Source organism: Nematolebias whitei, chromosome 22 (genome assembly GCF_014905685.2).
Source record: "Nematolebias whitei isolate Nwh7 chromosome 22, NemWhi1, whole genome shotgun sequence".
NCBI lineage: Eukaryota > Metazoa > Chordata > Actinopteri > Cyprinodontiformes > Rivulidae > Nematolebias > Nematolebias whitei.
This window is the reverse complement of record NC_056519.1, coordinates 28,400,027-28,415,786: the sequence shown is the minus strand read 5'-3', so window position 1 is coordinate 28,415,786 and position 15,760 is coordinate 28,400,027. Positions and strand designations below refer to the sequence as shown.

The 15,760-nt window shown below is 43.2% G+C and overlaps 1 protein-coding gene across 1 annotated transcript in view; it reads right to left on the bottom strand.

The window, feature by feature from the left end:
- caprin2 (caprin family member 2) overlaps positions 1 to 15,082 on the bottom strand; it is an 80,594-nt gene extending 65,512 nt beyond the window's left edge. Inside the window, exon 1 of the mRNA XM_037695761.1 lies at positions 14,893 to 15,082. Within this exon, the coding sequence (XP_037551689.1) occupies positions 14,893 to 15,082 (190 nt within the window). The remainder of the gene's footprint in view (positions 1 to 14,892) is intronic.
- Between the last annotated feature and the right edge of the window lie 678 nt (positions 15,083 to 15,760).

The following is a 15,760-nucleotide window of genomic DNA, read 5'->3' as shown; positions in this document are numbered from 1 at the left end:
CTTTTCAGCAGATGGAAGCATGAAGTGCTCCAAAATCTCCTGATAGCTAGCTGCATTGACCCTGCCCTTGATAAAACGCAGTGGACCAACACCAGCAGCTGACATGGCACCCCAGACCATCACTGACTGTGGGTGCTTCACACTGGACTTCTGACATTTTGGCATTTCCTTCTCCCCAGTCTTCCTCCAGACTCTGGCACCTTGATTTCTGAATGACATGCAAAATTTGCTTTCATCCGAAAAAAGCACTTTGGACCACTGAGCAACAGTCCAGTGCTGCTTCTCTGTAGCCCAGGTCAGGCGCTTCTGCCGCTGTTTCTGGTTCAAAAGTGGCTTGACCTGGGGAATGCGGCACCTGTAGCCCATTTCCTGCACACGCCTGTGCACGGTGGCTCTGGATGTTTCTACTCCAGACTCAGTCCACTACTTCCGCAGGTCCCCCAAGGTCTGGAATTGGCCCTTCTCCACAATCCTCCTCAGGGTCCGGTCACCTCTTCTCGTTGTGCAGCGTTTTCTGCCACACTTTTCCCTTCCCACAGACTTCCCACTGAGGTGCCTTGATACAGCACTCTGGGAACAGTCTATTTGTTCAGCAATTTCTTTCTGTGTCTTACCCTCTAGCTTGAGAGTGTCAATGATGGCCTTCTGGACAGCAGTCAGGTCGGCAGTCTTACCCATGATTGCGGTTTTGAGTAATGAACAAGGCTGGGAGTTTTTAAAAGCCTCAGGAATCTTTTGCAGGTGTTTAGAGTTACGTTGTTGATTCAGATGGTTAATAGCTTGTTTAGAGAACCTTTTCATGATATGCTAATTTTTGGGGCAGGCATTTTGGGTTTTCATGAGCTGTATGCCATAATCATCAGTATTAAAACAATTAAAGACCTGAAATATTTCAGTTGGTGTGCAATGAATCTGAAATATATGAAAGTTTCATTTTTATCATTACAATATGGAATATAATGACCTTTATCACAATCTGCTAATTTTTTGAGAAGGACCTGTATATGAAAAGAGACCTGCAGCCTGTCTTTCCTCCACTTGCGCTCCGCCCTCCTACATTGCTGCCTAACAGCCTTGGTAACGTCACTCAGCCAAGGTTCTGCTCTGAGTTTTGTTTTTTTGGTTTTAACAGGCGCAACATGATCCAGAGTCTTTAAGCAGACAGAGTTGAACTGGGATGTCAGCTCCTCAGTAGTGGTGAGAAACACCGTGGGCCGAATTATCATTTCAGAGTTATAAACATCTGTGAAACGAGCAGCAGTGAAGTGGTTAATGGCCCGACTACTACGTGCAGAAACGCACGGCTTAGAAGTTAGATGGGAGAGGGTGAACTCAAACCGGACTGGCATGTGGTCTGAAAAAACATTATCACCAATTTCAAGATTACGAACAGTCACATCCCGAGTTAAAACAAGGTCCAGTGTATGTCCGCGCTCTTGGGTGGGACTGTTTACATGCTGCGTTAGATTAAATGAATCCAATAAATCTAAAAAGTCCTTAACCAAGGGCTTCTCCTGACAGCACACATGCAAATTAAAGTCTTCAATAATGAAAACATGATTATATTTTGGTGCGATTTCAGCCAAGAAATTAGAAAACTCATTTATGAAATCCTTAGATCGAGGTGGGTGGTAGACTAGCGCAAATAACATCAGAGGCGAGTGGCCGAGTTCAAAGACGCTCAGCTGAAGCTGGTGTGGGAAACTGGGATGGGCAGTTGTTTACAGTCAAAAGTTGATTTGAATATTGTTAATAATCCACCACCGTGCTGGCCTGATGGCCACAGGGCGTTAAAATACAGACAGTTCAGTGGCAATAATTCTGTCAAGGTGCTGGACTCACCCAGAGACATCCAAGTCTCTGTGATACAGAAAAAGTCTAACTCATACTCTTGAAAGTAGTCCCTGAGGATAAAAGTTTTGTTGGTAACAGATCTTGCGTTGACCAAACGCATCTGGATACTGTCCAAAGTGGAGCCAGCAGTGGTGAAGTGGCCGCAGCTTTTCAATAACAGCCCCTCCGGGTTGGCCCGAGCTGCGCACCGGCTGACAACTCCCGTTGTTTACCTGGTCCGGGCACGCGGGAAGCTGGTGATGGAAACCATGACCACCAGCTGAAGAGGAAGATGCAGCACGCAGGGCTTTAAGCTTTACCAGCCGCCCAGCACGTTTTCCCCAGTGTCTGTAGCGATTTGTCTGGGCAGGGAGGTGAGGAGCGCAGCGAAGGTAAGCTGGCATGTCCGCCAGCAGGGGGGGGAGGAGAGGTTCCAGAGGTACGCTCATATTGGTCCAAATAAGCGACATCGGTGGCAGAAAAACAAAGATTCAGAAGCTGTTGTCGGTCATACACCAGCAGCGAGTTTATGTCCCACATAAAAAACGAACAAAACATAAATAATCTGAACACCATCAGCAGAGGTGGATTTCAAGCCAAGTACATGGGCGCCATCAAACCGGAAGATCTGGACATGCACCTAAGATGAAAATTTCAGACCCCTTCATGATTTCTAAGTAGAAAAACTTGCAAAGTCGCAAGGTGTTAAAATACGGTATTTTCCTCACTGTATATGTATGTACAGTGCCTTGCAAAAGTATACGGCCCCCTTGAACTTTTCAAACTTTTGCCACATTTCAGGCTTCAAACATAAAGACATAAAATTTTATTTTTTTTGTGAAGAATCAACAACAAGTGGGACACAATTGTGAAGTGGAATGAAATTTATTGGATGTGTCAATCTTTTTTAACAAATAAAAAACTGAAAAGTGGGGCGTGCAATATTATTCGGCCCCTTTACTTTCAGTGCAGCAAACTCACTCCAGAAGTTCAGTGAGGATCTATGAATGATCCAATGTTGTCCCAAATGACTGATGATGATAAATAGAATCCACCTGTGTGTAATCAAGTCTCCGTACAAATGCACCTGTTCTGTGATAGTCTCAGGGTTCTGTTCAAAGCACAGAGAGCATCATGAAGACCAAGGAACACACCAGGCAGGTTTGAGATACTGTTGTGGAGAAGTTTAAAGCCGGATTTGGATACAAAAAGATTCCCCAAGCTTTAAACATCCCATCCCCTGTACAAGCAATCATATTGAAATGGAAGGAGTATCAGACCACTGCAAATCTACCAAGACCCGGCCGTTGTTAAGAACGAGTGCCGGTTTGTTCTTCCCGGATTGGTTTTGATCAAAGGGAAAGGCCAGGCTTCCGTCAGGTTTAACAACATTTATTTTCACAAACAGATGTATGCACAGAATACAAGCAAATCTGGAAAAGTGTACCCAGTATGACAGGAGCCGGTTCTGAAAAACAAAGAAAAAAGTGTCTCCTTATAACACCTGGGGGCCTCCCACCAGGAGATATTTTGACCTTCTGCACAGGAAGACCACAATTCACCTCCTCAGGCAGGCGGAGGCGCTTCTATGACTCAATGTACAATGTTATCTCTTGGTGCCTCCAAATGGTGAGTTTTCTCAGAGGCCCTACAACATTCCTAAGGTTATCTTCAAATGAGGCTGAACCTCCCTTCCTGCTGGTGCAATTAACAGAGGTTCTTGGTTCACAGCTGCATACACCAAAACATATTAACTTGTGATAAATAGACAGGCTGTGTGTGTTCACTTTTCCATAGTTACTTTATTTATATATCTATTTTTGTGTGTTACAAACTGTTCACACATATTTTATCACATAGAGGTGAAAAACTTGTTTTCCACAGCACTGAGTAGGAAGGAGGGACCAAATCATTTTTCTGTAAACAGTGTTGTATAATGTCATCTTTCATGCTATGCTCTCACATGGTAAAAACTGCAAAATCATGATGTACGTCATTGAAGTTCATGATGTGCGTAACTCTTTGTTCCAGCAAGATTGCAACAGTCTCTGGTTCTCTTGTACAGACCACTGTCAGTTGGGGCAGTGGCCGAAAAAACGAGACCATGCCAGACCACACCCAGGAACATCACTGACCTAGAGAACATCATGATAAGGAATGCCAATGTAACTGATAACGCTGTATTTAACCGAAGCAAAGACATTTGTAACTCAGACGTGTTTTTTCATGGATGTAAGGTGCATGCGAGACTGTCTCTCTTTCCAGCGCTGTAAAGGTAAAATAAATCTGTGTCTGAATTCAGAACCACTTCTCAGGCTGTGTTTTGGACTCGGTCTTCCTTCCACTGCACGATCTCGAGTTAAGGCAGCTTTTGAGCTACGTGTCTTGAAGGTTGTTTTTCATAGTCTGAAGACCTCAACAATTTGGTGGAGGATGCGGGCAGTGTGAATAGAAGACAGGAGTAATTGTTAAATGTGAATTGAATCCAGGTAAATGGACTCTGCGTACCTGCACGCGCCGGCGAAAAACAAGGGGAATTTTCCTCACAGTGTGGCCGTGCAGCATCAGTTTGTCTGCTAAAATTAATAGCCTTGATTGTGGTGAAGTGATTTGGTTGTTTTAAGAAGCTGATATTGATTAAACCGGTGTTGAGAGAAAGAGTTTGAAAAAATAGTTTGTGTGAGTCAGCAGACAGGTCTGGGACCTGCAAGTCGGGAGATTGGCATTCCCCACTTTCTACCGGATGCGGGGAGAGATGATTGCTGGGTTTTGATTGAGTTTACCCGTGAAGTGACTATTCACAAATAATAACAAGAAGCTGACTACACTTGAGAAAAATAGGAGAAAGCGCTGAGTCCCTCAGAGATCCACACATGGTGATGAGAGGACTACAATTAAAACAACTTTGTCTCTTATATTAAGAGGTAATTTGTATACACTAGTGGCCGTGTTTATTTTTTCTATTTACGATTCTGGTTTCTTGTTTGTTTGATTGGTGGTGTGGTCCAGACAACAAGGTGATTCGTGTTTATGTGTTGTTCATGATTCAGGTCTGTTTGTTTTGTTGGCTTGACTGTCAGAGCATAACTGATCATCCACCGCCGTGTGGACTGGAGTGTTTTACTCAGTCGTGTGAGAAGTTGAAATTGAGATTTTGAACTCTAGAGAAAATCAAGGCGCGCCAGACGAGCGATTGTGTTTCGTTTACAAGACCTATGTCTATGAGACCGTTCCATGTGAAAACAGCTGTGTTCTGTGAGTGAAGCGGGGTTGCCAGGTCTCAAGATAAGATAATTCTTACGCCTCTAGTGCGACGGTCGTATTTTTTCACCTGGCAACAAAGAGTGTGTGTGTGTGTGTGTGTGTGTGTGTTCATTAACACAAGGTGTGAGGATTGTGTGAGGAGTGAGAGGGAATTAAAAAGAATGAGTGGAATTTTTGAGCGGCCCACAAAGGGAGTGGTTGTTAAGTATGTGTGTGGAAAAGATAACGCATCTAGTTGTGGGGAATATTTGTTATAGTGTAGTTTTTGTGAGCAAAACTCAGAGTGAAAGTTAAAAGTACTTCTGTCGCTTGATTAGGATGTTGACAGCACAACAGAAAATAACAAATGAGACTAATTGAACATGTTGTGGAATCTGTGATCTAGAAAAGATGGTGGGTATCAGATTTGAGTTAATGTAGGTTTTAAAATTGGCATTTAGCTTGAAAAAAGAGGAAGAAAAGAAAAGTAGCAGTATTTTTGTGAGTAAGTTCCACACCCTTGGTATTGCAGGGGTGTCAAACTTATTTCCACCGAGGGGTCACATTAGAATAATGGTTGCCCTCAAAGGGCTAGATATAAATGTAAGACTGCTATCCTGCACTAGGAGTAGTTGTATAAATGTAGATAAATTTAACTAAATGTAATATAAAATAGAATACAACTACTCCTTAAGGTTAAATAACACTGATTTTATTTATTTAACTTACAAATATCACATATATTCATATATATTTGCATAGATGTAGGAAAATATGCCTGCTTGTTGCTCTGCTATAACATAAAAACTTGTCAGGTTATGAAACCCACACTGCTCCATGAATCAATTATTAAACTTTCCAATTGAATAAGGAAAATAACAAGTTATGACATTAACTTTGTTCAAAACTTTGACATAGTGAGGAGGGGCAGAACAGTCCACCCAACAATTGTGAGCTGCTAAGAACATGGGACAGGTGTAGCATTATACAAAAAACAAATGGCTGCACACAGCCTGGCAAGGGTCTTACATCTAACTAATGAGAGATGGAATTAGCATTAAAAAAATTACTCTCATAAACACTGCAATCCCAAATACATTGCTGCAAATTTAACATAATATAATAAGACATTTAATAAATTCAAGATAATAACATTAGAGTTGAAGTCTCATGTTAGCATACTTAGCACTGTGCTTGGCATGCACTATGGGAAATATACTAGTAGATTGTGTCAGTGCACCCTTTTCAATTATTATGACAATCAGACCATTTAAGCTCTTGTGGGCCACCTCTGGCCTGCAGGCCTCGAGTTTGACACATGTTTGACACATAAAGAGTTTTGCCTTAGATTCTGAGTTTAGTGTTAATAGTGTGTTTTTAACTTTCATTGTATGAGGTGCTGCTAGGATCCTTGTGCTGGCCAGAGTGTAGTATGACCCGGCTGGAGGCAGAGGCTGACAGATGTTCCAGAAAATAGAAATGGCTATCAGAGCACTGAGTTTGAACTATATATAACTATATATTAGTCTATGTGTAACCTGAGATGGAGAACTTTACTGAGTGGTTTTGCTATTTAGGTGAAGGTTCTGTTAAGTGCCCTGAGACAACTTTTTGTGTGGTTTAGAGCTATATAAATAAATAAATGAAATAAGAATAACAGAATTGAATTGGATTGCTTAATTTTTAAGCTAATCTTAATTTTTTTACTTTTAAGAAAAAGATGAATTGAGTGAGTTCTTGAATCGGGAGGGATGTTCTGGCAACACACAGAATGCACACAATGGTTTATATAGGATGCTAGGACGCAAAAGCAAGTGTGGTTTGACATCTTGGATATCTGGTTCTGGTTGCACAGTATATAGCTGATGCAGAAAACTAGGCTGCCAACAAATTGTGACTTCATGAGACCACCGGATTGCGGCACTTGGGGCTGAAAGACATCCTGTTCTGCTACAAAACAACAAGAGAATGATCTAAGTTTGGAGTCAGGAACTGAACTGAAACAAAATGCTGGTGTCTGTGGAACTTTACTTTGTCCAAGAGGGGGCACTGGACTAACATCACGATGAACTCAAACTCTGAACATGCAATATCTCCAAAGTCAGGCTGGAGAAAACCTGGAGCAGTGGTCAAGCAAATGTCACTACGACGTCTGGATTGGGTCCTGGATTGAGTGTCGGCTTCACATGTGATTTATGATGGTGCGATGGCTCCAGTTTCAGGATGGGTGCTGCATTTTGCTCTGACATAAATACACTCACATAGACACATTTTTCACACATAACAGTAGGACTTTTAATTTTGAAATATAGTATTGAGGTTGCTAGAAAAACTGCCTTATTCAATTGCTCTTAGACAAAAGAAAAGGTTAATTATCTTAAAGCCTTGCATCAAAATGAATAATGCTACTCCTGAAAAAATTATTTGCTCTTTCATTAAGTTCAACTTTGTCTTTACAGGTTAGTCTCCATGAGTCAAAAGGACTCAGTTACAGGAAAGAGAAAGTGATGTTTTCATTTAATTTTTTAGGTTAAATCCGTCTGTTTTGCCTCAGAGCTGCGGCCATTTAAGTTGCTCAGGTTTGCAACAAGGGATGAAGTCTGGTCATTTGCTGATGTTTCTAGTTGTAAATGTCATTGGATCAATGTTTGGACATTTAGTTTTGTTGGTCTAAAGTCTAAGTTGGACGTTCTGAATTGTGGTTGATCTCATAGGGTCAGAACTACATTATTTCATATAGAGCTCTAATTGGAAAAATAAATAAATAAAATATTATGAACAAGGGAAAATCCAGATTACACAAAAATTATTTTGGGTGAACACAAGGCAGGGATCTTACATCACCAAAAACCGAATACCGAAAAACTTTAGATGTTTCTGAAACAGGACACGCTGCAAATGGTGTACTGTTTCAGAAAAGGGTGAGAAGGAACAGTGATTGCTGTGCAGACTTGCTTTGCTAGATCATTGGTGTGTAAATAGGGGATTTTAAGTTACGAACCACATTGTTCTTGTACATATCTGCTTAATAAAAATAGGTAAAATCCTAATCAAAGTATTTCTCTTTCTTCCTTTGGAATGTGTACATGAAGGCTCTCTTAGGGGGATGCCCCTAAATCCAGCGGAACAGATCCTTGAAGTGGATTTGGTCAAAGGTCAATGAAAATGTGGTGGACCTGTGTTCTTAAATATATTTAATTTGACTTGACTTGACTGAAAGAAATTAATTGGGTTTTCATGTATAGTGTGTTTTAACCCCATTTTTATTATAGTCATGTATTGTTTTACCTAAACAGATCTCCGGAGGAGCTAAGGCAGAGCTGAAAAACTGATTTTGATTTATTTTTATTTTTCCAGCTCCATTTATAAGCAGACTCAATGTTTAATGCAGTATTGTGCTGTGTTGAGGACAGGGTGATCAATGAAAATACATTTTCTGCGCATGCGTTTACTAATTTTTTTCCCACATGCAGGAGGAGATAACACAAATACAATTTATCATCTTAACTAAAAATTAACATCACTCATGCCAAATATTCACCACCAAACTTTGAAACCTTAACTCTTCTGATTACTCATTTTCGCTACATGTGGTAATCACATATTGCTGTGTTTCCTTGTGAAAAATAACTGTCTCCCAATGACTGTCTCCCAAGCTTTAATCAGCATGTGACGATTCCGACACGTGGAGACCACACGCTGGACCGTGTTTACACGAACGTAAAAGATGCATACAAAGCCGAACCCCGCCCCCACCTAGGACTGTCAGACCACATCTCAATCCTCCTGGCTCCTGCTTACATGCCCCTGCTGAGACGCTCCAGACCGGTACAAAAGAAAGTTAAATGTTGGATCCAGGACAGTGGCCCCATACTGAGAGATTGTTTTGATCGAACAGACTGGCAGGTTTTCAGAGAAGCTGCTGAAAATGGAGGTTCGCTTGATCTTGACCAATACACATCCTCAGACCTGGGTTACATTAGTACATGTACTGACACAGTCTCCACTATCAGAAATGTTAAAAGATACCCAAACAGAAAACCTTGGCTGAATGCAGATGTGCGTGCCCTGCTCGAAGCCAGGTCTGGAAACTCAGAGGAGCTGAGTAGGACAAGAAAAGAGCTGGTTGCTGGTATTAAGAGGGCCAAGGCCACATATGCAAAGAGGATCGAGGGTCAATTCATCTCACAAGACCCTCGGAGCATGTGGAGGGGCATTAAGTGCATAACAGATTATAAAGGAAGGAGTGAACAATGCCCCAAAGACCCATCTCTGCCTGATGCCCTCAACAAGTTCTATGCACGCTTTGAAGACCCGAACAGACCACCCAGCACCAGACTAACCTCACCACCGGATGAAGAGCATCTCAGCGTGACCTCAGCAGAAGTAAGGAGTACCTTCAGGAGGATTAATCCGCACAAAGCAACTGGCCCAGACAACATCCCCGGAAAAGTGTTGAAGGAATGTGCTGATCAGCTCTGTGAAGTGCTGGCAAACATCTTTAACACCTCACTTACCCTGGAGACAGTTCCCACCTGCCTGAAGACTGCCTCCATCATCCCAGTCCCAAAAAGCTCTACAGTGACTGGTCTGAATGACTATCGGCCAGTGGCCCTCACCCCGATAGTCGCTAAATGCTTCGAAAAACTGGTCATGACTCACATCAAAACAACCATCAACATCAACGAGGACCCTCATCAGTATGCATACCGTGAGAACCGATCAACAGAGGATGCAATCTCCTCTGTGGTCCACACTGCGCTCAACCACCTGGAGCAGAAAAACTCTTACGTCCGTATGCTCTTTGTGGACTTCACATCCGCCTTCAACACCATGATCCCCCAAACCCTGATGGACAAACTATCCACACTAGGACTAAGCCCCTCCATTTGCAACTGGGTACTAGACTTTTTAACAAACAGACCACAGTTAGTGAGGATCCACAACCTCTCCTCCTCCACCATAACCCTCAGCACTGGCTCTCCTTAGGGATGTGTGTTGAGCCCCCTCCTGTTTACTCTGCTCACATATGATTGTGCAGCTACCCATCCAGGCTGTCACATTGTAAAGTTTGCAGATGATACAGCGGTGGTGGAATGCATCACAAACAATGATGAGTCCAGCTACAGGCAAGAGGTGGAACACCTGGAGAGCTGGTGCAGAGAGAATAACCTTCACATCAATGTGAAGAAGACAAAGGAGATGATTGTGGACTTCAGAAGGAACAAAAACACCTACACCCCCCTGAACATAAGAGGATCTGCGGTGGAAGTGGTCTCCAGCTACAAGTACTTGGGTGTACACATGAATGACAACCTCAGCTGGAGCAACAACACCACCAGCCTGATCAAGAAAGCTCATCAGAGACTCTACTTCCTCAGACGGCTGAGGCGAGCTGGTCTGGGAAGCTCAGTCCTCACCTCCTTCTACAGGTGTGCAGTGGAGAGCATCCTGTGCTCCAGCATCAATGTGTGGCATGGAGGCTACACAGCTGCAGAAAGAAAAGCTCTGCAGAGAGTGGTGAAGGCTGCACAGAAATCTGTCGGAATCAGCCTCCCCACCATCACAGACATCTACACCTCCAGATGCAGGAAGAGGGCCACTTGCATCATGAAGGACCCCACCCACCCAGCACACACACTTTTTGCCCCACTCCCCTCAGGAAGGAGGTTAAGGAGCATTAAGTGTAGAACCACTAGACTGAGGAACAGCTTCTACCCTGAGGCTGTTAGACTCATGAATCTCTAACTAGAATAATCGCTGTGAAAAACCATATCATGTTGCTGCTGATCTGTTTCCTGTTGCTGCTGATCTGTTTCAATGTTGATGTGTTCATGCGTGCACATCTGCTCACAGACTCATGTTCATGTTTGTGCTGATATTCAATGTTTTATGTTATGAGTGCTTAGTGTATATTTAGTTGGTGTTTTTCTTAGTTCATATCTTAGATGTTATTACTGTTTTTCTTATACATTTTATTGTCGGATGTAACTGGGACCCCGTGTACATAATTTCGCTCCACCACATGTACCACATGAGGTGCGAATGACAATAAAGAAACTCTGACTCTGACTCTGATAAGTTTGCTTCTTCTAGGAAGATCCAGATTAAGGACTCTGGAGAAATCCAACATATCCTTTTTGAAGTTCAGATTTGTAAACGTGAAAAAAGGGGATGAAAGTATGAATGGAATGTGATTTATGTTGTTCTATAAAGCCATTACAGTGTAGAAGTAATAATGAAATATTTTATATTGACAAACCCTTTTAGTAGAAGAGATAGAAAATACAGTCACATGCCTTAGAGGGCTGAAACTAGGCTGAGTTTGGAATGTGGTTATTTGCTTAGGCTAGTCTATTGTTATAGTTTACAGAAAAGGCTGGTAAAAAACATTACAAGCACCAAACAGGAACTAAACACAGGGAATATCACATGACCTATGGAGAACCACACTGTTGCCCAACTAGGATAAAAGTAGACAGGACAATGAGAGAAGATCTGAAGACAGACCCCTAGACAACGATGCAGAAGATGTTTGCAGATTTTGTGTTACAGGTGGCAAGTAAAAGGAAGGCAGTCTCTGGGTCCAGCAACTGCTCAAACCTTGGGAGAAGACATGGAGGAATACAGGTACAAATCATATTTTGAAGAATTGGGAACCATGGTGTCAGGCTTTCATTCACAGGCGACAAAACAGAAGGAGAGAGAAGAACCTGGGAGGTCCCACACAGCAGAGTGGGTACTGCTGAATGTCATTATAAAAGAGGAAGTAGCCGAGGTGGACAGACACCTACAGAGCTGAACCGAGGTGGACCGGACCTCATCAGGTGGTTGAGAGAAGATTGCACGCCAGCGGAAAAGCTGAACCAATCACTGGACAAAATTGGGATTGATCTGGTTGATGAAAGCCCCCACTTTGTCAGGACGAGTGACCTGACTGCCCCTACTGTATTGAGACCAGTGACTCGATAAGCCCAGAAGCCCCCAGCCCCAGAAAGCCCCATTACACCCCCTTCTACCCCACTTTGACTCTTTTGTGTCAGGCCAATTGCCCTGACAGAGGCTGGGAAAGGAGAACGGAGTCTCTAAAGCCCCTTATCCACAGGTCTGGTTCTTGTTGGACCCTGTTTAGTGGGCAGATTGTTCACCTCTAGTGGGCGGATTATTAATATCAACGCACCTTACCAGCTGGTGGCGGTAGTGCTGCATTAAGCTCTTTTCTAAGCACCACTAACATGTATTAGAAGAAGAAGAGCCGGAAAACCACACACAACCAAAATGGATGACCTTGTTGCTTTTTTCAACGTTCTGCTCTGCCTGTTGCTTTTTCTCAGAGTACAAGAAGGAAGGAGACTTTGTAGAGAAGCCATTTTCAAACGTAGAAGAAAAGAGATTTTCAGACGTCGAAGAGAACTGCTGTTCAGACGTTTAACAGCAATCCAAACCCAGAACAGGCTGTGTTTACCCTCTCCGAACAGTCTGGAGCACTACAGGAGAGTGTTGGAAGCACGCTCAGTGGCTGCATAACTTCAGGATGTCTGAACAAACGTTTAACTACCTGTGCAACAAACTACGTCCAGCTCTGGAGAGGCAGAACACAACATACCGCCAACGTGTGCCAGTAAAGAAGCGAGTGGCTGTAACTCTGTGGAAACTTGCAACAGGTTCAGAGTACCGTAGTGTTGGACATCTTTTTGGAGTTGGCGTCATGACGGTGTGCAGGTGTGTACATGAGTTTTGTGCAGCAGCTGAGACATTGCTTGTGCCAGAACAAATACGCATGCCTACTGAAGAGAGGTTCAGAGAAATGGCCACTTACATTGAGAACCGGTGGGGTCTCCCACACTGTATGGGTGCTATTGATGGCAGCCATATACCCATCATTGCCCCCAACAATATCACACAGACTACTTCAACAGAAAAGGTTGGCATTCCATCGTCCTTCAAGCTGTTGTGGATGGAAAAGGACTCTTCTGGAATGTTTTTGCTGGAATGCCAGGAAGCCTTCATGATGCCCGAGTTATCAGATTGTCCACACTGTGGGAGCTTGCCATGCGGGGCAACCTATTTCCAGCTCATAACGGGCCCATTGGCACAGCAACCACTGGATACTACATCGTGGGTGACTCTGCGTATTGTCGTGGCTTATAAGAACCACATTGGTGTTCAATACAGCTGAAGCGGTACCTTAGTTCAAAAGATTTATTGGACAACGGATTACAAGTATTCAGAAGATCAAAAACAATTACATTTGTATGCATACAAAGGGCATTTCTCAGAAAGACCTGTATCATCGCCAATCTTCCAGCAAATGCAACGACCTCTGCTCTGACTCTGTTCCTTATTCCTAGGTTTTCTACAGCCACGGCTTCTGATTGGTTTAAACACCCCGTTGTCATGGTTACGGGGCTCCTCTGCCTGGCAGATAAGTCTTGGCGGTCACATACCGAAAGATAAGGTTTATGGTCCTTTGTTAGCTTTGTTACACTTGTTAAACGATTAAATGCTACTTTCTATTATCTTTACTAATTATGTTTAGTCAGCTATATTAAGTTCTATTATCTTTACTAATTATGTTTAGTCAGCTATATTAAGTTTAAGCAAACTACATTGAAATGTGTTCAGAGACTCTTAACGTCTCTCATCTTGTGTGTGTGCGTGTCGGTCCCTGTGTGTGTGATTGCGTATGTGTGTGTGTGAGTGTGAACTTCTAATAGATTATATTTAAGCAAACTACCTGAAGTTAATATTCTATTTAAGCAAAGTAACTGATTAATACTTAAATGATTGTAAGGTAATAAAAAACCTTCAAAGAATGACACACTCATTTTATAACATGAAATTTCAAGCTTGATTAAAATAATAATAAAAGATAAAACATGAAATCCAACATTCCCTCTCTTGGTCTATCCTTAAAGATAGACCAACAACCCATCATAGGCTACAGATATTTTGTCTCAGCCAACTGCAGGTGGTCTCGTCCTGGCTGGGAGGAGTCCTCACTGGCCTGGATCACAGGACATGCCGTACCGGTGCTTACCACACCTCCAAAGTGTATCATCCGTGCGACTGCCATTTTAGCGCACGGTGCAACGCAACCCAACAAGACACAAAACAGAACAATTATAGCAAGAGGGGGAACTAACAGCTTGAGGAGCACCTGACTCCATGACCCCGTCATGCACCATGACAAAAATCCCTCTGACCCTGCTGGAGGGTCCTCTCCTTTAGCCTTCTGCAAACCTCTCAGTTGTGCTAGGGCCTCTGTTACTCTGCCTTGAGGGTTTGTACTAGTCTCATCAGGGATGTAAGTGCAACATGCCTCCTTACCAATCACCTCACACACCCCACCTCTAGATGCTGTTAACAAGTCCAAGACCATACTGTTCTGCAACACCATTACCCTCAAAGCTGACAATTCCTCAGAGATGCCTTCCAGCGCCTTAATTGTTGAATTAATGAAAATCCCAAAATGGTAGTCTAAGGTTTCAACCCTTAAAAGTAGCTTTCCAATGCCCGCCCATGGAAACAGTGATAACATGATCTTCTCACCCACCGTCCAGTGCTTGAACTTGTCTGGCACATCTGACCCCCAAATAGCGTCGTGCGGCCTGATGCCCACGTCCCTTCTTTGCCTAACATAATGAGAACCATTACTTACAGACACCAGAAATGATTCATCTGTGACTGCCACAGGTGCACAGATTCCTGTCCAATTACTGGGAAGAGTTAAAAGCACTGTATGTCCACACAACCAAGCCAGATCTTCAACAGGAAATGTACCATTACTCCCAGGTACCCCAATTTGACGGTTACCAGGGTGATATATTGCCTGGCACTTCTCCGGGGGCAACATGCCCACCGCCACCTGATAAGAGTCCTGCCTGTGCTGTCGGTGTACGCAGATGGGAAACTGTTCACCAGGGGTCCACTCCACATACTGGCTCAGCACAACGCCTTGTGCTGCTTGCGTCAGACCGTAGCACTTGGCCTCACATCTGTGCATACCTCTGCTATGTCCACTGGAGCTGTATTGCAGAAAACAAAATGATAACCCTCTAGCCAGGGGTTTAACACGCAAAGGCAAATGCGCAACTGTGACAGGAAGTTTGGTGCAGACATAACACTCCGAGTTATGGCGCCCCCTGGCTAAAAACTGAGCATAACGATACCAGCTGTTCATCTGAAAAGCATGGGACAAATTCAACGGTAACTGATTGAAATCATGAATCGTGGACCACGCTCCCCTCCTAGGTCTCTCTCTCCTGATCTTCACAGGCTTGGTGCGACACCGACTTAACCCTGGAATGACACAGGTAAACTCCAGCACCAAAATAAGACAAACCATCAGCACCCCCAGTATTCCACCAGCAGCCAACAGCTTATTTGAATTGAGAACCATGATAGCTACGTCCCTGCTGAAAATGAAAATTGATTATGATGGATGAACCTGAGACTTACAGTATCTGCAGCAAAATGTCAACTCAGCACAACCTGAAAGAATTTTAGTAGACCCTGTGGAGAAGCTTGGAAAACTTATCACCTATAGTCTACACTTTAATTGAATACCAAAATTATAGTTGTTTTATACCCAGGAATCAATTGCTGTAAACCTGTGAAACAAAATTGATTCAAATGCACACACAGTACAAGTTAAAAGTGTGACCTCCTGAGAGTAACTGTA